Genomic DNA, 26,797 nt, shown 5'->3' with positions numbered 1-26,797 from the left:
AAAAAAATCACTATCTAATCTCCTTCCTATCTCTTTAGGTGTACCTCAAGGCTCTATCCTAGGCCCCCTTCTATTTTCTATCTTTATTAATGACCTACAATCAGCTATCCCAAACACTATCTGCATACAATATGCAGATGATTCTACCATAATCTGCACTGCTACCTCTCAAACTGAACTCCAGTCTCTTACCCAAAAAGCTTTTACCACTGTTGAACAACGGTTCTCAGACCATTGCCTACTCCTCAACCCCAAGAAGACCAAACTGTCACCTACCCGCAAATCTACCCCACTAAACTTCACTCTCACTTCCACTGACGGTACTCTCATTTCTCCAGATTCAACTACAAAATTATTAGGAATAACTATTGACAATAACCTCAGCTTTAACTCTCACATCAACACAATGGATCCCTTTACAGAATCAAACCCTTCCTTACACCTGTAGGTAGGTCCACCTTAGCCAGATCTCACCTAATCTCTATGCTTCCCCCATATACACCAATCTCTCCAAAAACAACCTCAAGAAACTAGCAACATCTTACTATAATATTGCTCAATTTGCTACAGGATCCCCTTTTAGAACTCATCACTGCCTGAACCTAAGACAACTAGGTTGGCTTAAACTTCCTAACCAGCTCATACTTCAACAGCTCTTAACTCAAGATCCTATACCAACCAAATAATATACCAATACTCTCTAACCTCGTTTCACCATACAATAACCTGAAACATCTATGTTCAAACAAACTACTGATTAATATTACCAAATCCAATAACTCTTGCAGGCGACTGCCTCTTTTCCAACTCTGTTGGAAAAAATGTGGAACAAACTTCCCCCTAATCTCATCTTTGTCCTCTCTCCCACTTTTTAAAAGACAACTAAAATGCATCTCAATAAACACTGGCTTTGCTCCTGCACCAACCCAGTTTAATTTCCTTCTTCCTCTCTCTCTTCCTCTTCCGTAATTCTATTGCTCTCTTCTTCCTGCACCCTTAATAGCTCTCCCTTTACATAACATCTATGTAGATATATGCTTACACATATATACTATATGACTATTGTAATCCACAAAAAAACAACTTTATTACATTTTTTAAAACATTTTATTACTCCACTTTCTGTTTTTGCACTTTCTGTTTTTGCTCCTTTCATATTTGTGTAATATGTGTATTACCTACCTCTGTTTATAAATTTTAATCTTGTATTGCTGATCTCTGTTTAAACTTGTACTAACCATTGGAGCTTTTCTCCCCGGGCCTCTACTGACATATATCCAGCTAGACTAGCCCGGTCAACAAATGTAAAATAAAAAATAAATAAATAAATAAATAAATAAATAAATATGACATCTCTGCTAGATCAATACTTCTATATTTCAACAAACCTGGGGTGGGGGGACAGACATAAATAATATTGCAACCATGAGAAAACATCTCTGCTAGATCAATACTTCTATATTTCAACAAAGACGGGAAAATAGAGGAGGAGGCCTAGACACAAGAATTTTCCATACAAGTACTTACTTATCCTTAAATAAAACAGCTGTATTTTTTTTTTTTAGTCATGGAAAAGGGCTATAAAAGCAGTAAGATAGACAATGTACACATCATTACTCAAAGGTTCAAATCAGTTTCCAGGTCTACATTCAATTTACAATTTCTTTGAAGGTTTATTGTCATTTAAGTGAAGTAAACATCCATCTTTGAAGCTGGAAGATGGTGAGTTTTTAATCCACACAAGGTGCTTCTATTCATTTTTCTTGATGATACACTCCAGAGGGGATATCCTTTGGATGTTAAGCCGATGTCTCACCGACCTGAGCTGCTGATAGCTCACATAGATACAAAACAATCTCAGGGCACTTTCTGAAGAAATAAGGACATTTTCCCAGAGTCCTGGTCAAATTTCCTTTACTCATTGACTATCACCTCAGGTCTACCCTGAAAACAGGCCACAAGCTTAGTGGGACTAAAACACAAAAAATAAAATCTGTCTGCCTACTCCCACGTAAAAAAATGAAGGTAAAAAGAAATACATTTTCTTTCACTGCTAAATAATGAAGTGATTAAAAATATTAAAAGATGACAGAGTTAAACTCGGACAGTGGCAGACATCCCATGGCTTATTCCAACACCCACATGCCCCTCAAACTATATCTTCCCAACCATTACTGTTCGGTTGCATTTATGCTTATGAAAATGAGATGAATTGTAAAAATTAAATCTAAAGACAGCTGCATAAAGAAAGCACTCATTCATATTTTTATAGTGTACTGCACCTAAAGTCTCAGCATATCAATTTAGTCTACATACATAGGTGCAACCACAAAGATCAGCAGCCAGCGTTGTGACTTGTCATACAATGTCACTACATAATCAGTGCAACATTAGCAAGCTTATGGGGAAAAGAAAAAAATTAAGAGCAACTGAAAAAACTATATTTGTTCACAGGTTCAAAGACTAGTACTAGGCTAACTGCCTTTGTGGGCCATTTTAAGCCTTGCCAATTACTTCATGTGAGAATTGAACATTGCATCTTGTGTCTTAAGATGAGCACCTTAACCATTATGTTAGCCTCCCTGGAGTTAAGGTAAGGATGCAATTAGCACTTATCTGGATTAAGAAACTAGGAAAGGTTCTTACACTGCAAAGGCAAAAGTAAGAACAAACTGGTCTACTTGCCTGTTTAAAGTAGTATTATTAACCTTTTTTTGGGGGGAGGGGGTAATATTAAGCAAATGCTCACTATTAACACTACATCTAACTATCCTTCAAAAACAGGATGACTGTGAATTTAATTTTGCTTTACATTATTAAACTATCCCGACCACAAGCATACCCAACATCATATAATACATGCTCTTTTTTGCATCCTATGTAATTGTTTTATGTCTATAAATCTATCCAGTTAGACTATAAAATAAAATAAATAAATAAATAAATAAATAAATAAATAAATGTACACTCACATTTATGTGAAAAATAGATATACAAAACAGCAAAGTCCTGGAATACAATGCCACAAGAAATTCTAAACGTGTCCAACCCATCAAAATTCAAAATCAGATAAAAGAACATCTAAACAATACATGTCTCTGCTCCTGTAACAAGCCAGGCTAAAACAGCACTCTCTCTAGTATTATTTCAACTATTTCTCCTCTGCAACTATATTTCTGCCACCCATCAGCTCAAACATCTCTGCTTTATAATACAATACTAACTCTTTTACCACCTCATTTCTCCTTAAATAATAGCTCACCAAAAATTCCTTTCACCTAACCATCATAACCCAAAATGTATCTGTCTACACCTCCATCTATTAAACTGTACACTAGAACTTAGTTTTTTTTTCACTGTCATAGCAGTCTAATATGTCAAAATTGTATAAAATATTTTTTTGTCAAATTGTTCTTAAATTCTTGCTTTGTAAACAATATTTGTGGAGCTTTTCTCCCTAGGCCTCCGCTGAAAATGGGCCAAACAGTCGGACCACCCAGTAAACAAATGCAAAATAAAATTAAAAAAATAATAAATAGGCATCTTGGAAGGAAAAACATTTAATTTTATGAAGCAAGATCAGAAATAACACTCTCACCCATCTATACAAAGCATGCGTGCATGCATGCATTTATTTAAAAAAATGCCTCACTGCAAGGCAACTTGGGAACAGAATAAATTTTAAAACATTATTGATCATGATCACAGTACAACCCATATTTCCCATCCTTCCGCAGCAATGAATACAGGATGAAGTATCTGTCAGGAGACGAGAAAAAATGGTACTAGTATAAAGTCACCAAACAAAGCAAAAAAAATAATAATAATTGTGACCTGTGAGGCTATGCACTTGAAAAGCTGCAACCTGCAACTGCTGAGAGCCAAGAAAACATGCAAAGCTCTCTTCACTGTCCAGATTTGTGCTTCTTATTTTTGGTCCATTCTTCTTAAATGTGTGGTTTTCTGGTAAGTCACTGAAGACTGAAAAAGTCACCAATAAATAATGACACAGATTTGAGCTTCAGAGTTCATATCCTTCAGGATATGCATGCCAGCATAAATCCAGTTGTTCTAGCAACTCTGTAAGGTTACATCAATAATTAAAATCTGTACCTATTTTCACGCATCTGACCACCACCCCTGCCCGCATTATGTTAGACTTTGACCAGATTTCTTGCACTCAGAGGTTGAGAGGTATGAGGACATGCAATTACCTGAAATAAAGAAACATACCAATAATTAGAAGGAAATGGCTGCAGGTGGGTGTTAAAATGACAGCTCACATTATTATCAAAAGCAAATTATACAAGGAAAGGAACGTGCATAAGAAATTGGGATGGTAAAAATGTTTAGCACATGATACAAAGACCACTGACATCTCATTTATAATTTATCATAATGAGGTCTTTTTAATGTGGTGAATTACCATGTGTGTAAACAAGCATGTGAACTCCTATTCCAAAGGTGAACCCATTTATGATGAAACCTACCTCCTACATTAAAAAAAAGACAAAACGTGACAGTAGCTACTCGAAAAAAAGATTATCCATGCTGGAGAAGCTTTCACTACCTCTCTCAGCATCCTAACATTTGCCCTTCCGAGCCAGGCCTTCTGCATTAGCATAACAGCGAGTGGCCATTGCCAAGGCTCCCTATCACTCGATACTCGCTGAGGAAGGTAACAAGTGAAACCCTTTGGGAAACGCTAGAAATCTCCTTCTCCAGCCTCCACTGCAAATCAGTCGTACAGATCAGCAACACTTGTCAGTCTTCTTCACCTTTACTAAAATCCTTCTTTTCACAAGAGGTCTGCTCTCTCTTCCTTCTGTCAGTCACTAACAAGCCAAGTGACAGCATGCTCCCTTTACTAGAAGGCTACTCAGCCCTGCCTAACTGCCCTTGATTTTGTCCCCCACCTTTTTAAGTCAGTCTTACTTGTCTAACTTTCTTCCCACCTCCTGACCCAAAGCATTTGGTGTCTGTTTTCTTGCCACCAAACAAAGCAGAGCTAACATTCCATTAAAACAAAATCAAACAATCTTGTGGTTGCAGCAGTGTCACCATAGGCTACTGATCAGCTTCTTCCAACAGTTAGCCCTGTTCCAGCTCCACAATCCCAAACTGCATGACTGTTAAGTCTCAACTTTCCATCCCCAAATGTGGGGCAGCTATAATATGAGTAAAAGGTCAAAATCTGGAACATATACTAACTTCAAACTAGAAAGGTCACGTGATGGTTAAATATCTAACTTTATACCTATAAATGTTATTTGGTGACTTACTGCGATTCAATATTAATAAGTCTCAACTATGAATATGTGACAGAGCCTTTACAACGTGTAACAGCGAGGAACGCGGGCTTTTAAGACTCAAAATGAGGTACACTTGAGAGGCATGGTGAAACCACTTAACCAAATCAAAACATCGGCTCGCAAAACAGATAAAAACAAGATGCACTTCTTAATGGGCAACCCTATTTAAATACACAAATTAATTGCCAGCCACATTCACTTGTTTATGGGAGGAATAAAATCAGAGAGAACCGTGTAGCATCAGGTTTGAGAGGTAGTGTACGTTTCACTGTTGGGCCCCATCAGCTCTCCTTGGCGCAGCTAGTCCCCAACGACAACACAACGCCTGGCATGCGTCTCTAAAGGGACCGAGATACTTTCAAAAGTATCAACCTACGTATTAATGATTAACATCGTTAAGGAATCAAACGGAATGCTACCAGCACAACAAACCCAATATAGGAAAGGATTGTGCAGTTCTACTCCACATGACACCTCAAAAACCTTTCAACAGTAGCAAGGCGTCAACTGTGTACTACAGGAGTCTCAACAACACTAACAAAACACGCAGCTAAATTCTGCAGCAGGCAACCCAAGTCTGCACGCAAAGGTCGTTGCCCTGGAGGGGGTGGGGGTAAACTCATAGCACCCAATCTCTTAGCACAAAAAAAATCTGGATAAAGCCCCTAAAATTGGGACATTTTAAATATTGCTGTTATAAACGCAGGGAGTAGCTTGAATAAAAGGTATTGTGTTACCATGCATGTTTTCAAAGGATATGAAGTCTGAAACTGAAAGGCTTGTCATTATTTAGTGAATTCAGACCTCACTGATTTGGTACAAAAATCCAGAAAACCACCAATTTTATGACGCACTGACCAAAAATATGACGCAAATATCAAGTGCTCACATGCGCTAGCTAGCAAAGTTTGAAATCCAAGAATTGCCTTTTCAGAAGAACTATGCAACCTGCATTATAAGTTACTGAGACTATGTTCCTACTTGCATGCTACATCATGAAAAAAAAGTTTCAGAACTACTACTTATGTTAGAAAAGCTGAAATCCCACCTGTGTCAGGGCTCCGCACTTTACTGTCCGTTTTTGCCGGAGCCGGGGCACTCTGCGGTACAAGGTCCTTAAACTGAACTTCTCGCCCGCCGCCAGCACTGAACCACAGTCTGTTCGCTGTTCCGCGCAGCAAACGTCCGCTCCTCCCCGTGAACGTTGTCAAGTAATCCATGTTTGCAGCCACTGAGTTTAGCCAAACTTATTCCAACTGCAGAATGTACCTGCTGTAAGTGAAGTGCTTAAAGCCGCACAAAAGTGACCATTATGAGAACTGCAGGCCTTGTAAACAACTTCACGCCACTTTCGTACTTCCTCACAAAGTTTTGAGGAGTGCCTGCACTTAAGAGTCACGCCCTGTATGAATTATGTAACTCATAGGACCTTTAAGGGCGATTTGTCATTTAAGAAAAACGTAGGCGCGCGAGCAGTACAGCTTTCAACTTCATAGTACAAGAAATTCAGGACTTAGCCAAAGTTAGCGAGGGAGTAAAGGCCCAACCTTAGGTAGGGACACATTGTAAATATGTGTTTATTATATTTTAGTTGTCTTTGTTGACCTGGAAAAGTCTGACTGTGTAAAACACATTTTCTGCGGAGGCTTGGGGAGAAAAGCTCCACTTTTAAGTTACACATGATGCGCATTTATAACTGCAGTGTAGAAACATGTATACATGAGTTTATTCTCATGATTTTTAAATATTTCTCACATTGGCATAGCATTTTAAGAGAGAAATAAGCATAAATTTGGCAATTATTGAATACAGGCATAAAGTACAGCTGTGGAAAATCTTACCATAACAGTAGATAGCAGTCTCTCCCTGTTGCAGTATACTTTACTATAGGGATCTTCTGCCTAGGGCAGCCTGACATTCAACCAGTATACCAAAGACTTATGATCTAGTATGTGCCTACCACCTCTCAACTGTACAGATTTCCACAGACTGTCCAGATTTCTGTCTAATATTTTTGGTCCATTTTTCATAAAATTGTAGTTTTCTGGCAAATTAGTGGCAAATCATTAAAGATTGACGTTAGAAAATGAGATGTTTGAGTTGCAGACTTCATAGCCCTCAGAAAATTCATGCTAATGCAAAACCTGTTGTTCTATCAGCCTTCTAAGTTTTTAAGAGCAATGTTTAAAACTTGTCCCTATTTTTGGGTTCTTGTCCCACTTTTATTTATGGCTTTGTCCAGATTTTGTGCGCTAAAAGATTGAAAAGTATGGGCCCGTACATCACACATATGCTCCCCGCACAGGATGTAGGGCATGAAAGTGATGTATGGCCGCAGTTACCTGGAACTTTGCCACCAGTCTGAATGCCATTATTGCTCGTTTTTCTGAACACCTTGTTGTTGTGCTGAATATCTAGCCATGAGATCAGTGCCCTGTTTGCGTTTTCTTCTTTCTTTGGTCTTATATATATATACGTTCTGGGTAACTGCGCCCATACATCACTATTATGCCCTACATCCTGTACAGGGTGAATATGTGTGATATATGACACATGCAAGATCTAAAGACTTTGATATACTGGAATGGATGACTTGAATTTTTTTTGCTTACAGGGACTTCATGCCATCCAACAAGGGAAGATGTCAGTGCAGGAGGCAGATTCCCCATAAAGATCGTCCCGAACAGTGTCCCTTTTGTTTGGAAGCTTCCTATGACCATACCTCTTGTAGTATCTGCAAGGCGTTTGCGCCTAAGACACTCTGAAACCGTTTGTCCTCCCTGGCCATTTTTCTTGAAAACCAACAGCTTAAACAGTTAGTACAGAGTAACATGGCTGAATCCATTAACTCTGAGATACTCCTGCTAGGTAAGAGGAAGGGCAAGAAGTCTCAACTGGATTCTTTAGTTGTCCAGCCTCCACCAGACGTCCCTCTAGAAGAGGGAAAAAGCTCTGCAGGCCATTCATCATCTACATCAGACTCTTCTGCCACAACCCTGTCAGAGGCCAGCATAGATCCATCCTTTTACACATTCTCTGAGGCTTTGCAGGTGTATTCTGCAGAACTAGAGGAGGAACCGTGGTTGAATATCTTGGGGGGGCCTAGAGAGATTCTGCAGATATTGGTCTGAAAGGAGGTTCTGGGTAATCTTGTTGAATTTCGTCAAGGGTCGGAACCTCAGGTGTTTGTTAGGGTTGATGTCCCTTCTAAGAAAAAGTAAAAGTCTAAGCATATGTCTGTAGGGGTACTGGAGGCTGGACAACCAAATAATCTGGCCAAGTTTTCTTGGCCTTCTTCTTTAACAGAACCTCAGGGTTAGAAGATTCTGTCATGCTATCTTCGGCTAACAGTTTAAGCCTCTGCTTCTCAAGACAGATGGCCAGGGAAGAAAACTGACTTCTAAATGCTTTGCAAATGCTACAGGATGTATGGTCATGAAAATCACCCAGACAAAAAAGACACTGTTCATGACGATCCTTTTTGGGAATGTGCCTCTCACACTGATATTTTCCCTTCTTGGATGATGAACTCTAGGTAACAAAAAAAAAAAAACAAAACAAGCGGAAAGAAAATAGACCCCAACAGGGCATGTATCTGATGGTTAGGTTTCAGCACAGCAAAAGAGCTTCTAGACCAACAGGCAATGACGACGTTCAGACTGGCAGAAAAGAAGTTCTGGGTAACTGCGCCCATACATCACTATTATGCCCTACATCCTGTACAGGGTGAATATGTGTGATGTATGACACATGCAAGCTCTAAAGACTTTGATATACTGGCTGGACGATTATCTGTCCTTGGCAGGTGTTCCCTACCGTGAAGAATACTGCAACAGTGATGCAGAAGGAAGCCATACAATAACAGTTAATGTATTTATAGCATGATGACTGCAGGGAAAAGATCAAACAGGTGTTTTTGAGTGTTTTCAGTAATAATTTACAGAGAAGTAGACTGTAGCTTAAAAATGGGTAGATATACGAAAGGATAAGTTATGAAAACGAGCAGGAAGATAAATGGATAGAGGAGGAATTGTAGTAAGTAGTGGGGTGTGAGAGAAGAAGGAAAAGTAAGAGTTTAGGAAGTAAGTGCAGTATGAGGAGGAGTGATAAGGTACAAAAAGATGGTGAAACAAAGTGGCCGTAAGAGCCAGGTGAACAGGAAGAACAGATCTATTTTTGGCATAGGTGCTGTTTAAAGCAAAGTTTTGAAACTATTTAAGTTTTCTATCTGTTTTAACTGTGCGGGGGTTTCATTCCAGAATTTTGACACATAATGAGAGTAGAGAGAGTCTCCAGCAGTGTTGAATGTCTTACTGTTACACAGTAAAATTTTATTGCTAGAGCAAAGGTCTCTAGCGGTGAATACTAAGTAGAGTGTTTTGTAATGCTGGGCATTTGTCTAGAGAGTACAATAGGTTGTGGGCAATGATTAGTTGTGAGTATGTCGATTAGTTTGGGAGTTCAAGCCAGTTTAATTGTTTTAATCCAAAGTAGTGGTGTGTTTTATAAGGTTGGTTGGTTGCAAATGTAGCTATTTTGTAATAGCAGAAGGCTAGTTTAGTTTTATATGTAGTGTTGATATTTGTAAGAATAGGGGAAGCATATAATAGAGGAGGAAGGAGGTATGTTGCTGCTAAGGTAATCCTCATTTGATCTGTAAGGTATTGTTTATCCCTATAGAGGGAGTGTAGTTTTTGATAAGTTTTCTTGATGGAACAAATATGTCATGATCAAATTTGAGGTTGCCATCTATTATGTCTCCGAGTAGTTTAGTTTGGCTTACAATTTCTATTTTTGTGTTATTACTTGAGGTAATATGAAATGTGTGTTTCTAGTTAAGGTGTTGTTTTGGAGCAAATAGCGTGTCTGTTTTTTTATCTTTTTTTGGCATTAAGTAGCAAGTTAGAATTTCTTAGCCACATTTCCATGTCCATGAAAGATTTTTGAGTGATTTACTGTAATACAAGAATAAAAAGCAAACTGTCCAAACTAAACCAAAATGAACCAGATTGAGGCTCACAATATTTTCACCACTAGTAAATGGAAACAGACCAACAGGGGTGTAGCTAGGATTTTCAAATTTGTACTCACAGCTCTTAAACTGCTACCCCCCTCCCCAGCCAAGCCACGGCCATTCTCGTAATTCACAGTTCGCTCTTTTAGTGTCGATGAAGAGGCATTCGCTGTAATGCCTCTTCAGTAATATAATATAAATTCACTCAAACTCGGTTCCTTGAATTAAAAATTAACCTGAAATGTCAATTCTTTGAAAAATGCAGCATGGTAGTTGGAGTAGAGAATTTATGCTTTTGTTTTCTGTAACTAAGGTACAGGTTTTGAGCTTGAGTAAATTACTAACCACCTGCTACCCCTAACTAGGACGTTTCATTCACACACACACGCCTACCTACCTCTTAGTGCAAGAAATATGGACAAAGCCTAAAATAAACAGGGAACAGTTTCTTCAGATTCATCTTGTTTTTATAGGTGAACCTCGGGGCTACACCCACTATTTCTTTGACTTGAGGGTCAACCATTAAAATGTCCCAATGTGCCTTTACAATATCCTTGATCTGGCCCACATCCTTAGTATAAAACAGGGACTTAATGGAAAGGTATCGATCAAACCATTCCTGAAATCAAGGAAATTGAAAGCCTGAAGCAGGGCGGTTAGACAGAAGAATGATGATACTTCCTGGGTCTTGGATATGTATATATTAGTACACATGATTTTAAGAAGGATGTAATATATGCCTATGATATGTGTAGTGTAGTTCTATCAAGAATGTTATGCTTTCATGGATGTTTTTACAGATGTTTCTCATACACATTCATATATTTTTGTATATGTTATTGATATCTGAGATCATTATATGGTTTTGGTAAGATTTTGTAGAGAATGTATATGTTGATTTTTATTTATGAATTCTAGCACTTTAAGGAGGTAGTGGTTTCCTTCCAGGAAGCTATTTAAACTTGGGTGGTTTTATTATTGTTGTAGATCTGAAGAAGCCTAGTGATGAAGGCGTTAACCTGTGTGTGATATATTTTTATGCATTAAAACAACCTCTGGAGATTTTTACAACTTCTTTGGCTCTTGTTTGGCAAGTGGTGTTTAGAGTACTTTGGATGAATACAGTTTTTCTCTACCCAGTGTCGCTCCAACCATTATTGATTTACTTTATACTTTTGGGCTTGATTTCTTTGGTTGGAGCATTAACTCCATGCAGACACTTTATTTCTGAATATTTTTACTGGTGCTGGTGTTATTTGCATGGAGGCATGGATGAGGCAGCTACAACATCGATTGAACTTCCGTATGTGGTGAGAGGGGCGAGTGATGAGGTCGATGGTCCTTGCCCGGCATTGGATAGGTTTTCTGACTGTCTTCAAGGCCGGATAAACCCATTGGTGTTGTATGAGGCTAATGATGAAGTAGCGAGTGGGCGTGTTGAGGAACAGTATGATCGTGGAGAACTACGTACAGCTTTAGAGAAGTTGGAGATGGATTTATTCAAGTTGAAAAGGCTGCAGACGCAGAGGCAGCACTTTGAAGTGTGTATACAGCGTTGGATTGTTCCCAGAGGGTTAAGGATCCTCAAAATGCTGACCACGGGGACACAATATTCTGAGCTGCTGTTCAACTGGCAGCAGCTCAATTTTGAGGTAAGCCTCAAGTACATGGCCCTGTTGAATGATTTTTTTGGGCCGTTGGAAGAATCATTAAGAGATTGTATAAAAAAAACAGCAGAATGATATGTATGAGTGCTTTCGAGTACAATATATTGATATACATTTTAATACGGTTTTGGATAGTGTTTTATCATATGAGAGACATCTTTTTGACCAAAAGAAACATAAACTACAGAGGGACATAAATGATTTCTGTCATGGATATATCTTTACTTGGCCGAGAGTGAACAGAGATGCTGGTAATAATGTTGTGCCTAGAGACAATCTTGTTGCTCGTCACACATTATATTCAGACAATTTTTTAACTGATAATGATGTTGCTGGAAATTATGTTGTTGGGAATGGTTCAGCAGCGAATGCTGTGATTGATGTATCAGTTGGTTTGGGGACAGTGAATGTTTCTAATACTATCAACGTTAACAGTTCTGATATTAGTAGTCCCAAGGATGGGATGAGTGACATTGTGCGGTTGGGTAATAGTGCGACTAATGGACACCGAGCCGCCCAGGGTGGAGTCAATAGTAGGGGCAGTCTCAATTCTGTGGACACTGAAGTGGGTGAGCATATAGGCCAGTCAATAGAGCCTGTTGTCAGGAGGAAAGTCCCAAGGGTCCTAGCACCTGAATTAGTGGTTGAGAAGGAGGCAAGGAACCCACTTGGAGAAGAGGGTAGTGTAGGTGCTGTCACATATGATACCAGACACCCTTTCCCTATCTGGTTAGAGCACAAGGAGGGGAGGACGCGCTCTATGAGCAGGGGCAGACAGAAGCGGAACCTATCTGCCGAGTATCTTCCCAACCACAATCTCAAGATGATGTGGGAGGGGAAAGGGAAAATGTAGTGTTCAAGATATCATCTCGTGTTTTAACAACAGATGAAGTAGGGGTGCTTTCTAGGGGGCCTCACATTTATTCCAACTGCATATAGTAATTGTGATGAGACTCTTTGTGATTTTAAGTTATACATATGGAACCTATCATTAAAGGTAGAGTTTAAAGGCAGAAATGAGATGGGTGATTCCACAGCTTTTAGGAGACCTAGTCATTATGTTCTGGTACCACATTCCTTGATAGCAGCATTTAGTAAAATGGTTGAAGATGACTTGTATAAGAGTAGGGCTGCTAATAAGAACAGGAAGCCAAATAAAGGTAATCTATCATTCAAGCAGAGACAAGCCTTGAAATTGCTACGTAGTGATCCTTTGATAGTAATACAACCCGCAGATAAAGGCGGAGGAATTGTGGTAATGGATACACAGTCATATAATGATTTTACGACAGAGATGCCGGGAGATGATAGATTTTATAACCCCATCAGTCGAGATATGGTTTCTGGGTTTATAGATAATATGCTGGAGGATCTTTTTAAAAGCCATGTGATCACTGGCCAGTTATATGAGTTTCCAGATGTAATCCATCCTCTCATTCCTGTGATTCAGGGGCTCCCAAAGATACATAAAAATAGAGAGAGACCCCCACTGAGACCTATAGTGTCAGGGAGGGGTTGGTCCATGGAACCATTCTCGATATATATGGAGAGGTTATTAAGACCAATTGTGGAAGTCAATGAGTTTGTATTGAGGGATATGAAACAGTTCCTGTTGGATCTATATGCATTTTTTAAGGATGTGCCTAGAGACGAACAATATTTTTTGTAACAATGGATGTGCAATCCCTTTTCACCATCATCCCTAACCGTGAGGGGGTGGATAATTATTTGAGGAGGAATTCTACTCTTACTGGACCAGTGATTGATGTGCTAATGATATTTCTGGAGGTGGTGTTGGAATGTAATGTGTTCTGTTTTGAGAACCAATGTTATCTTCAGAGAGATGGCATAGCTATGGGCACTTCGTGTGCCAATAGCTATGCCAGTCTATTTATGGCAGCATGGGAGAGTGATTTCCTTTTTAGGATGCCAGGATATATGGAATCAGTAGTCTTCTACAGGCGTTTTGTGGACGATTTGTTTTTCATCTGGACAGGATCATCTGATGACCTGGTATCATTTGTCAGTGAGGTTAACTTGCTTTCTGAGTACCTCAAGTTTAGTTACGAATATTCAGCAGTTAAACTTCCATTTTTGGATGTTTTTCTTGAAAGGCTGGGTAATGGCATGCTGAACACGGAGGTTTTCAGCAAACCATGCCATATGAATGTCTTATTGCATCGACATAGTATGCACCCCGGACAGGTCCATCAGAACATCATTAGAGGGCAAGCTATGAGGGTGTCCAGATATAATCCCACAGACTTGGGGTTCACACGAGAGTTGGATGATTTGTGTGATAGGTTCAGAGATTGGGGCTACAATGACGTTGATATTGAGAGAGGTATAGAAGGTATTGCTGCATTGAGGAGGGAAGTTGCTGTCCTGTATTTTTCTGGTGAGTATGAGAGGTTGAACCATGGGGCAGTGACTAATCCTACAGTGACTGGGAGAGATTACACTGATGGATGTATGGATGGGTCAACATCCAGACCTGTGGCATTTCCCCTGTTTTATACTAAGGATGTTGGCCAGATCAAGAATATTGTAAAGTCACATTCGGACATTTTAATGGTTGACCCTGAAGTCAAAGAATTAGTGGGTGTAGCCCCGGTGTTCACCTATAAAAACAAGTTGAATCTGAAGAGACTTTTGTGTTACCCTAAGAAAGTCTTAGATGTAGAGACTTCAACCGTATGTGGTACCATGCCATGTGGCCATTGCAGTTTCTGTGGTTTCATAGATTCCAATCCCATCTTTTCATCCTTCTGACTCATCTAGACATGTTTTCCATGTGGCAGGGGATTGCATGTCTGTTGATGTGGTTTACCTTGCCTCATGTGAAGCATGTCAGATGTTTTATGTTGGGAAGATGAATAGGAGGCTCAGGGACAGGATCCGAGAACATTTATACCAGATTAGGATCAAATCCAAGGTTAATGCACTATCCAAGCATGTTATTGATAATGATGATTCTCATGTTTTTAGTTTTAAAATAATAGAAGGGGTCAGCCCCAATTTTAGAGGTGGGGATATTAGAACATACACAGAGGAAAGGAAGACCATTTGGATTATGAGGATGAGGTCCGATCAGCCCCAGGGACTTAATGGAAAGGTATTGATCAAACCGTTCCTGAAATCAAGGAAATTGAAAGCCTGAAGCAGGGTGGTTAGACAGAGGAATGATGATACTTCCTGGGTCATGGATATGTATTTATTAGTACACATGATTTTAAGAAGGATCTAATGTATGCCTATGATATGTGTAGTGTAGTTCTATCAAGAATGTTATGTTTTCATGGATGTTTTTACAGATGTTTCTCATACACATTCATATATTTTTGTATATGTTATTGATATCTGAGATCATTATATGGTTTTAGTAAGATTTTGTAGAGAATGTATATGTTGATTTTTATTTATGAATGCTAGCACTTTAAGGAAGTAGTGGTTTCCCGCCAATGAAGCTATTTAAACTTGGGTGGTTTTATTATTGTTGTAGGTCTGAAGAAGCCTAGTGGTGAATGCGCTAACCTGTGTGAGATATATTTTTATGCATTAAAACAACCTCTGGAGATTTTTACAACTTCTTTGGCTCTTATTTGGCAAGTGGTGTTTAGAGTACTTTGGATGAATACAGTTTTGCTCTACCCAGTGTCGCTCCAACCATTATTGATTTACTTTATAATTTTATGATTTAACTACAGTTCTTCTGCACAGGATGGTTTGCAGCTTTCACGAAAAGGTCTTTACAATTTTGCTGAAAATGTCAAGTGGGAAGCATAAACATTGATTACAAAGTTGTGCTCTGAGCCTAGGTGTTTAAAAATACCAGTTTATGTTTGTCTGTGGGTAGGGATAACATTTTAAATAGAGAGAGGAGAAAAGGTCTGAATAAACTGGAGTTTCTGGAGGTTGGCAGGAGGGCAAACCATGATACAGTTAAAACTCTTTTCCCTGGAGAAGACCAGATAAATGGGGAAGTATCACGTGAGGACAGCTTGATCCCAAGCTGCATCTGTTGCATCAGAAGTGAAGGGCCACTAGATGAAACGCAAGATGATAGACTGAAGTCTTGTACATCAAAAACAGTAGTTTCCAAGACTGCTGTCCTGTGCAAAACATGATAACTGGCAAATGACTACATTTCTAAGTGCTACTGAGGAACAGAGGTTAAAATACCCAACCCCTGATTATCAAATATGGAATGGCAACCCCCATAGGTAGAGACTTAGGTACATCTTTTGCCAGTAAAGATAAGTACATTGATACATCCTTTATTACTAAATATCTTAGGATGCAATGAAGTAATATCTTATTTCAATATATAAAGATTGCTGCCTCCTACAAATCTCTATCTTATCAATTGATCCATACAAGAATCGCATGTCCCATCTCACTGAAAAAAAAATTACATCATTTGTCTTCATAAAGTGGGTAACTCTACTTTAATAACAAACTTCAAACCTATTGCAAACTTGTCTCCCCTTCCTAAATATTAGAAAACGCATTCATAAACAACTTTACAATATCATCTCCAAGAAAATCTATTAACCTGTACAGAACATAGCTTTTGCCCAGATCACAGCATAGCAAGTGCCCTGGTTGCCTCCTTAGACTCCATTATTAAAGTCAGAAACAACAACAACTCAGTGTCTTCCCTCATTTTAGATCTCTTCTAAGCCCTTGATACAGTCTCTGATACCAAACTACTCTAAAAATGGCTGCTCTAGGCTTCTTCAGTACAACACTTTATTGGTTTTCTGCTACCTATCTAACCAACAACAATCAGTTAAATGACTACTTACTCTCCTTTTCTGTCAGTTAATACAGGTGTTCCACCAGGTCTCATACTTGGCCCTGTTCTTTTTAACATATTTATAAACAATCTACACACATCCTCCCAATAAGCTACAATATGTAAATGAGTCCACTGCCTGAAAATCTTTCCCATTTACAAACCATCACTCAACAGGCTTTCGACTCTATTGAAAATTGGTTCAATGACAAAAAAACTTTTCCTAAATCCAAAAAAAGACCAAATTCCTCTTATTAATCCCAAAATTTCAATCACACCTAAACGAAACCCACAAAATATCTTCTCTCAACAACACTGAAATAGAAGTTGTACCACACACTAAGTTACTTGGCATCACAATAGATGATCAACTGAAATTTGATCCTCATATTCAAAATAGTATAAAAACCATCAAATCTTGGTACGGTCTACAGATTAAAAGATTCTTTACCAGCTCCTCTAGAGTTACTCTAGCTAATGCATACCTTCTTCTTTCTCTGTTTCATTGCTTCACCCATTCTCATCAATAATCTGATCTCCATAAGAGCAAAACTTTTCTGCTACAACAAGATAGCTGAATTTGCTGACAATCAAACACTTAATTCCCATCACTGCTCTGTCCTCAGATTCTTAAACTGCCTTGAGTTACCTTACTACCTCAAATTTACTCAACTTCTCCTTGCTCATAAAATGGTATACAAACATTCATTCTGTCCATCATCCAGCACCATTCATAACCATTACATATCAAACTGCCCCCTTCATTCATTTGAAAAATAACCTCTTGAATTCTACAAAGAAAAAACATCTGTAAGTCACAGCCTGTACTCATACACAGTGGGCAAAGCCTTGAACAGCATTCCTAATGATATTAGATGCCTTGTAGTTACATATTCAAATAATCCTTAAATACATTCATTCTTATCTCCAGGCTCTGTATATGTCTTACACTAGGCTGGCATCACCCTATTATTTCTTTCCATATTTTTCCTTGCCTTTCCCTGTCTCCTTTCTCTCTTCTTTAATTATCCAAATCTCCAAATGCTTCTAATTTGGCTCCCTACTCTAACTTCTTTTTTTGCTGTCAACATCTGTAATAACTCTAACATTTCTCAGTCTTTTTTTCACCCACATTCTCATTTACATGTGTATCATCTGTTATCACTAACAGTATTATCTTATTTTGGTGTTCAATATTTCAGTGAATGTTCTACTGTATTTATCTTGTATATAGATTCTCCTGTTATCTGTTAAGTTTTTAATCCATATTTTTCTCTGTTTTACAAGTTCGCTGTTATTTTATATTGTACTTAATATGTTAATATTGTATAGTTTATCGATTTTATTATTGATATGGAGCTTTTCTCCCCAGATCACAACTAAAAATGGGATTTTTGCCCATTTGGACTTTCTGGTAAACACATGTCAAATAAATGAACTAAATAGGTTACAGAGTATACTTTGGACTTTAGTATGATTTGCAGTGTTATTAAAAACACTGAAGTATTTTCAAATATGTAGGCATTTAGAATGAAATTGTGGGTGAGTTTCCCAAATTCACTTTTAGGAGAAAATACAATATTAAACACTTATTGGAAAGGCCTTCTAATGGTCCATGAGGTACACATTATACACATACATATCAATTCACAGAAATTAAATGTGAGGCAAGGCATTGGGCGTTTCAACTGTACAATGAAGGGGGTGGTTTACCTGGCATTTTGTCAGTTATGTGACTCATTTTATATGGACTATGATGTTTGCAGATGACATTGTGATCTGTAGGGAACAGGTGGAGGAGACCCTGGAGAGATAGAGATATGCTTTAGAGAGAAGAGGAATGAAGGTCAGCAGGACTAAGACAGAATATATGTGTGTGAATGAGAGGGAGGATAGAGGAATGGTGAGGATGCAAGGAGTAGAGGTGGTGAAGGTGGATGAGTTTAAATACTTGGGATCAATAGTTCAGAGTAATGGTGAGTGTGGAAGAGAGGTGAAGAAGAGAGTACAGGCAGGATGGAGTGGGTGGAGAAGAGTGTCAGGAGTGATTTGTGACAGACGAGTACCAGTAAAAGTGAAAGGGAAGATCTACAAGAGGGTAGTGAGACCAGCTATGTTATATGGGTTGGAGACACTGGCATTGACAAAAAGGCAGGAGTTTGAGCTGGATGTGGCAGAGTTAAAGATGTTAAGATTTGCACTGGGTGTGACGAGGGTGGACAGGATTAGGAATAAGTATATTAGAGGGTCGGCCCAGGTTGGAAGGTTTGGAGACAAAGCCAGTGAGTCAAGATTACGTTGGTTTGGACATGTGCTGAGGAGGGATGCTGAGTATATTGGGAAAAAGATGCTAAGGATGAAGCTACCAGGTAACAGGAAAAGAGGAAGGCCTAAGATAAGGTTTATGGATGTGGTAAGAGAGGACATGCAGGTGGTTGGTGTGACAGAGCATGATGCAGAGGACAGGAAGAAATGGAAACAGATGATCCGCTGTGGCAACCCTGAATGGGAACTGTCCTGTCTGATCTCGTCTGTCAACCTGTCCATCACCACTGCAAATAAGAAAGGGGTCAGAGCTGATCCTTGATGTAATCCCACTTCCACCTTAAACGCATCCGTCACTCCCAACGCAGACCTCACTGCTGTCACACTACCATAGTACATATCCTGTACCACTCTTACATACTTCTCTGACACTCCTGACTTCCTCATACAATACCACAACTCCTCTCTAAGCACCCTGTCATATGCATTCTCTAAATCCACAAAGACACAATGCAACTCCTTCTGACCTTCTCTGTACTTCTCCATCAACACTCTCAGAGCAAACATCACACCTGTAGTGCTCTTTCCTGGCAAGAAACCATATTGCTGATCACTAATCATTACCTCCCTTCTTAACCTAGCTTCCACTACTCTTTCCCATAACTTCATGCTGTGACTGATCAGTTTAATCTCTCTGTAGTTACTACAGCTCTGCACATCACCCTTATTCTTAAAAATCGGTACCAAAACACTTTTTCTCCATTCCTCAGGCATCCTCTCACTCCACTGCCATTTCACCTAAACACCTCCATGCTTCCACACGTATGTCATCTGGACCCACACCCTTGCCGTTCTTTATCCTCTTCATAGCTATCCTTACTTCCTCCTTGCTAATCCACTGCACTTCGTGATTCACTATCCGCACATCATCCAACCTTCTCTCCCTCTCATTCTCTTCATTCATCAACCCCTCAAAGTACTCTTTCCATCAGCTCAACACACTCTCCTCGCTTGTGAGTAAGTTTCCCTCATTATCCTTTATTACCCTTACCTGCTGCACATCTTTACCAGCTCGGTCCCTCTGTCTAGCCAATCGGTACAGGTCCTTTTCTCCCTCCTTAGTGTCCAACCTTTTATACAAGTCTTCATACGCCTTATCCTTAGCCTTTGCCACCTCTCTCTTTGCCATGCATTTCATCTCCTTATACTCTTGTCTACTTTCTTCATCTCTTTGACAATCCCACTTCTTCTTCGCCAAACTCTTTCTCTGTGTACTCTCCTGTACTTCTTCATTCCACCACCAGGTCTCCTTGTCCTCCTTCCTCTTTCCAGATGTCACACCAAGCACCTTTCTAGCCATCTCTCTTACTAGCTCTGCTGTATTAGTTAAAAATTTAAATCATATTGAAGCTGGCATAAGTAACTATAACTTACTGATATAAATTCATTTAGTCCTGGTGGTTGGGAAGTGTTCAATGATATTCGAAAGTACAGATCTTTGTATTCTAAATATAGCTCCCAAGCACCACCTCTAGTATTGCAAGGAACCCTTTCCAAAAAAAAAATATTTTTTAAAGCATTCACATTCCAAAATGTGTTTGTATAGAGTGTTTTAAGGTCCTTATTTTTAATAGCATAACAATGCTGATAAATACTAACCCTAACTGACTTTATTGTTTTGCCCACATAAAAAGTGGGGCAAACTGTACATAGGACAATATATACAACCCCCTTGGTATTACAATTGTAATTTCCACTAGATGTTAATACTTTGGAATAGTTTGTAATGTTAATATAAATCGACATTGGGCACATGACCTACATTTTGACATACCTTTTGTAACACCAGGGTTTACCACAAAATCAACCTTACACGTCTCAAAATGTTTCTTTAGATCTTCACCTCTTTTGTAAACTATCCTTGTATCTTTACCTGTTTGGGCTCTTTAAACCAAAGGACCCAAATGTCACTTTCCAATTCTTTTTTAGAATATTAATAACATCACTAACCTTGTTAGAAAATGTCAAGACCACTGCATTTTCATAATATGTTTTGGTCACTGACCCTGATTCCATAGTGTCAGGGTATCTAGTTATTGGCTGAAACTTAACCATCCTTAAAACATCTTCTGTTAAAAGTATTAACCATACATTCAGGGTACTTTCTTTCTAAAAACATTGTCTTTAAAAAAATTCAGTTTCTTAATAAAAATCGTATCATCTGACAGCCTTGACAACTTTATTTTTTCTTCTGCCAAATGGGATGATGGCTATTGTAATGTAAAAAAAAAACAATTAGACTATGTCCCTTTTCTAAAAAAAAATATTAGATTCAAATCTACCCTCTTCAATGTTTTAGTTAGTTTCACATTAAGGAGACTGATCATATCCATCGCTACTACTCCTGTAACTTTTAGAAAATCAGTAGTGGCATTAATGTAGTTAAAGGACTGAAAAAAGCACCAGAAGAAACCATAGCTCTAGAAGAATGAGCCTTGACTGAAGAAGGAAGGCCCTTGCCATGAAAAGTGTAACAAAAAGAAATAGCCTTAGAAATTCAAAAATAAATAATTTGCTTGGATACAGCAAACCCCAAAGATCTAGGATGAAAAGAAACAAATAACTGATCAGATTTTCTAATAGTCTTAGTCTTATCCAAATAAACCTTGATTTGCATATGTACATCCAAAGTATGCAGCACCCTCTCACTGTCAGTTTGTGGAGAGGGGAAAAAAGTAGGCAGATTAATAGACTGATTATGTGATAGCTCATTAACCACCTTAGGCATAAAAGAAGTGTTAAATGCACTAGGACACTCTGTCCCCAATAGAAGATCAAAAAAGTAGGACAAGTCATAAGGGCCTGCAACTGAGACACCCATCTGGCAGAAGTAAGGGCTAACAAAAGAACAGTCTTCCAGGAACAAAGTTGCAAGAAGCTGAAGCAGCAGGCTCAAAAGTATCCTGAATCAACTTCTCCAAAACAAAATTAAGATCCCAGGGAGGAGGAACAGGCACCGCTCTAAGACCAGGATGGGGGCACCGAGTGGTGTTGTTGGGGGCGCTGTGTAACCCTTTTGCCTAGGGCACCAATTGATCTAAGGCCGCTCCTGGAAGAGGGAGATAAAAAGGGATCCCTGAATTTAGAGACAACTGCTGAATCCACCAGTGAAGTTCCTGTCTGAGTTAAGGAAGAAGAGAAAGTACAATGTCTAGGGGAAGTGCATGTTGAAGCCACACAGACTTCAGAAACAACTGAAACTTTCTCATGTGAAGTTTGGCCAGAAGGAGCATTGGAATGGTGGATCTCATGAAACCTAGAACTCTCAGAAACTCCCTGGTGGTAATGGAAGCCAGAAGAAGAAGAGCGTGAAAGAAAGAAATGAGAGTTAAGGCCTTTGGAGGGGGCAGAGAAGCCAGTATTGGCACCATTTGAATTCTGCAACCCAAAAAACATGATCCTGTGAGGAAGTCAGAGAAGACTTTTTGAAATTTATAGCGAACACCAGACTCTGAAGAAGGGGAAACAGCAAAATGATGATTTTGTAAAATGGTCTCTGGAGGGGATGCCTGAATCAACAGATCATCCAAGTAAGGAAATATTTGGATCCCTTGAAGCCTGCAAAAAACAATTACAGGAGCAAGGCATTTGATGAACACCCTTGGGGCAGTAGGACGACCAAAGGGCAAAGCAGAGAACTGAAAATGCCAGGAAGCAACAGTGAAATGTAAAAACTTCCTGAAAGAGAATGGATCGGAATATAGAGATAAGCATCCTCAAGATCCAGAGGCATCGTACAGGTCTGAGGGAGCATGAGAGGAAAGAGAATCTGAAGGGACAACATCCTAAAGGAAGGCACTTTTAGAAAAGTGTTTAGATGAGGGAGGTCTAGAATAGAGCTCCAAGAGCCCTCTTTCCTGGACACTAGAAACAGTCACCCTTTGGACACAGGCACCTCTTGAATAGTCAAGAAATTTTGAAGAACCTCTGGGAAAAAAGGAAGTTGTTTCTGAGGAGGCTGAGGAATGCCCATAAAAGGAAGATGGAATTTCCACATCATGAAGTACCCCTGATGAATGATTGACAGAACCCAAGAATCCTAAGTGATCTGAAGCCAAACAGGAAGAGAAAGAGAAATGTGTCTGGGAAGGGAAGGATAGTCTTACAGCACCTGGTTTGTCTGGAAAGGAAGGCTTCGGAGTCCCTGAAAACTGAGGAGCCTTAGGAGGAGGAGCCCATTTGCCACTCTTCTTAACTTTGGTAGAAAGGCAGAATTGCCTACAAACAAAGGCAGGCTTAGCGGGGTAGTTTCTCTGAAATTTAGGCACAGGAAAAACAAATACATGTTTAAGCTCCTGTAAGGCCTTACACTTAACCTGAAGGGACTTAAACAAACCAGCTGCAGCTTCCACAAACAAAAGCTTAAAGATGAGCAGCCATCAACTTAGCCTTAATATCATCAGTTAGAGGTAGAAGCCTAAGCCAAGAGTAATTCCTCATCACTGAACCAAAAACAGCAGCCCTAGAAGATGCATCTGCCGCATCATAACTACATTTAATAGAATGATGAATGACTTGAGAAGAAGTCCCTAGGAAGGAAAGAACAGAAGTTTTACCCTCAGAGTCTGGAATATCAGAAATAAGTTGACAGGCCTGAGATAGAAGAGCCAACCCCTACCTAGACTTATGGGTCTGATAATTAATAGCCCTAAAAGCTAGGGCAGCAGAAGTGCAAACCTTCTTACCCAGCCTTTCCATAGCTCTGCTGTCTTTGTCAGAAGGCAATAACTTGGGTGAAGGAAGCAATTGAGATGGCCTGTCAGACAGTACAGATTGCTACAGAGGGGTAAGCAGCAGGACATCTATATAAAAAATAATCCTCAGGGACCCTATAAAACCGTCAGGTTTCTTGGGAGCAGGATACAGACAATCAGGCGCATGAGAAGCATTGGAAAAAGCATCCAGCAAAACAGGAGGAATAGCTGCAGGCTTAGGAGATTCCAACTGCAGCAACTCATAGTACCTCTTATGGATATCCGAGACCTGAGTACAATCCCACTTAAACAATCCATCATCCTAGAAAGTGTGTCCCCAAAGGAAATTTCCTGAAAAGGAACATCAGGACTAATAGATTCCTGTTCCTCTGACTCATAGTCCAAAGGAAAAGGAATCTGAGTAGAATAAGTCAGGGATTCATCATCAGAATCTGACTCATCCTCAGAAGAATCCTGTTCTCTAGACCTTTTAAGGGGAGCAGAGGATCAAGGAGGAGCAGGAAATGAAACCCCTTGAGGAGGCTTTAAGGACATTAAAGCAGTAAATAGCCCCTGAGTAAAGGCCTGCCAGTCACTTTGTGGATCCCTAGGAGCAGAAGAAATATGTTTAAATTTTTCTTTCTTTTTTAAGGGAATGTCCCCTCCAAAAAACAGAGAAAGCTCAGACCCAGGACAACAGTCGAGAACCGTAGTAAGAACTTCTTCCCCAACTAAAAATCGAGGAATTCCCCTAGGCCCTTGTAAAAATTTACCTGTGGCTCCCCCTGAACATCTGCGATCAATGCCTGCAAAGCTTCTTCGGACATGCTGCCAGCTGGATGCTCACCGGCATCCAACACGGTTGTGGCAGAGAAATCCAACAACACAGCTAGGCGAGCCTTTGGGTTTGTAACAACCTCGGGAGAAACACTTGAAAGAGGCTGCACAGCAGAAGATTCTGATTGTACCTTTTTCATCTTCTTTTTTTGTAACAGCTGACCCTCAGGGTAGGAGAATCCTTCCATTGTATCTTTAGAGAGAAGCTTAAGGCGCTGATTCTCAAGATAAAAGGAAAGAGAAGAAAGTCTACTGTTAAGTGTTTTCGGGTTGAACGCCTGACAAATTGAACCATATGTATGGTCATAAGAAGCTCCTAGACAAGAAAGACACTTATTGTGGCAGTCTTTATAGGAAATCTGTCTCCCACACTGGCATTTACCCTTCCTGGATGATATTAACCCCAAGAAGCACAAAACAATACAAGAAAAAACAAAAATCCCAATGGGGCACTTTTCTGTAACTGCAAAGAAGTCAGCAAACAGGCATGTGTAATTACTGGAGAACAAAGTGCATTCAACTGGCAGAAAACGGATGCAGGTAAACAGACCGATGCGGAAAAGATACATTTGCACTTGTGGCAAAGAGGTTCTGTTTATGGTAGGCCTGAACATCACCTTTATGCCCTACGCTATGCAAGGAGTGTTTGGGTGATATTCAGCATACCCTTAAAGCAATAGGAGTATTTGGTAAACTGGCTAGACATTGGGCTTCCATGGCAGGGAATCCCGTATGTTAAGAATACTTGCAACAGTGAATGTAAGGACATCCAAGTGTTCTTTGCTGAGTGGGGTCATGCTGTATATTGTGAAGATTGCTGTGTAATGTTGAAATGATGTATGTAATATTGCATAAATCGTATGTACTATGGTAAAGAACCTGGAAGAGACATATGTGTGTGTGTGTGTGTGTGTGTGTGTGTGTGTGTGTGTGTGTGTGTGTGTGTGTGTGTGTATATATATATATATATATATATATATATATATATATATATATATATATATGGGTCTATAATATAAGATCGACGGTTGAAAACATCGAACAACATATGGTCGACACCATATGGTCGGTGTCTTCAAACGTCGACCTTATAAAAAGACAAAGACAAAAAAAAAGAAAAAAGTACCCTAACGGGTTTAAGCAGGGGGCAAACCCCCTTACACCCCCCACATCCCCCGCTACTTAAATATACCAACTCTGAGACCACACTACTTTGCAGTAAATGGAAATCTCCCCTTACGGACATTTCCGTTTACACGCTTGAGATTCTGAGCGTTCGATATTCTTGTGCCGACAGTGTCAGATTCGACATTGTCGGCTTTCGAGAATATAATATAGACCAATATATATATATATATATATCTACACACATACACACACACACACACACACACACACACACACACACTGGAAATGTGGCACCTGTACTAGCTTAGGTCATGTGAAGCTCATAAAAAAAAAACGAGTAAGAAACAAATATCTGAAAGCAGAAGAAATAAGGATATTTGCCTCTTGTGAAGAACTGATACGTGGAGTGGAGATTCTTGTAAACTTTTCTGTTACTAGAACCCATGAAAATTTAGAGAAGAATCCTACTGTGAATAAGTGGAATAGTTTAGAACTCATACTTGTGGAAATAATGAAGTGGTTGCAACATTTGGGCCTGCACCAAAACAAAAAGCCTGCAGGCTTCCTGTGTGGTGTGGAATCAGGATTGCCAGATTTCCAGCACCCCAGGTAGGGACAAAAAAGAAGAAGAAGGTCTCTCACGGCAAGTGAAGACCAAAAAAAAGGTCACACCAAAAAAAAAAAAAAAAAAAACCTTTTGCCAAAATGGTGCCATACTTCTGGATCTCAAGTCAAATGGTGCAGAGTCAAACACGTGCATGCTTCAGGAACAAAAGATAACTTGCACCTGTGCCACAGGAACTTCTGTTAGCACTATACGTGTCTAAACTATTCTCCTTCTTTTGCCATAGCATATCAAACAACCACTGACTGCTACTAATATTGTAATCACTGCTTCTCATTTAGTATCAGTTTATGCTCCTTAGTTTTTATTTATACGTTTGTGTGTTTGGGGGGGGGGGAGTATTACATTGCCACATAATTACTTAAATATATTATGTCTTTGTTATCTAATGTGCTTC

The 26,797-nt window shown here is 39.4% G+C and overlaps 1 protein-coding gene across 4 annotated transcripts in view; it reads right to left on the bottom strand.

Moving 5' to 3' along the window:
• The window catches only part of OXR1 (oxidation resistance 1), a 4,227,902-nt gene that overhangs the window by 1,736,352 nt on the left and 2,464,753 nt on the right, over nucleotides 1-26,797 (bottom strand). Inside the window, exon 1 of one of the 4 annotated variants that reach the window (XM_044065706.1) lies at nucleotides 6,361-6,726. The exons of the other annotated variants lie outside the window; for them this stretch is intronic. Within the exon in view, the coding sequence (XP_043921641.1) occupies nucleotides 6,361-6,532 (172 nt within the window). The 5' untranslated portion in view covers nucleotides 6,533-6,726. Of the gene's footprint in view, nucleotides 1-6,360; nucleotides 6,727-26,797 lie in introns of those variants that run through there. 4 annotated transcript variants of the gene reach the window in all.

Source organism: Protopterus annectens, chromosome 3.part0 (assembly GCF_019279795.1).
Source record: "Protopterus annectens isolate FY-2018-M chromosome 3.part0, PAN1.0, whole genome shotgun sequence".
Taxonomy (NCBI): Eukaryota; Metazoa; Chordata; order Ceratodontiformes; family Protopteridae; genus Protopterus; species Protopterus annectens.
The sequence above is the reverse complement of the archived record's forward strand: the minus strand, read 5'-3'. Positions and strand labels throughout refer to the sequence as shown.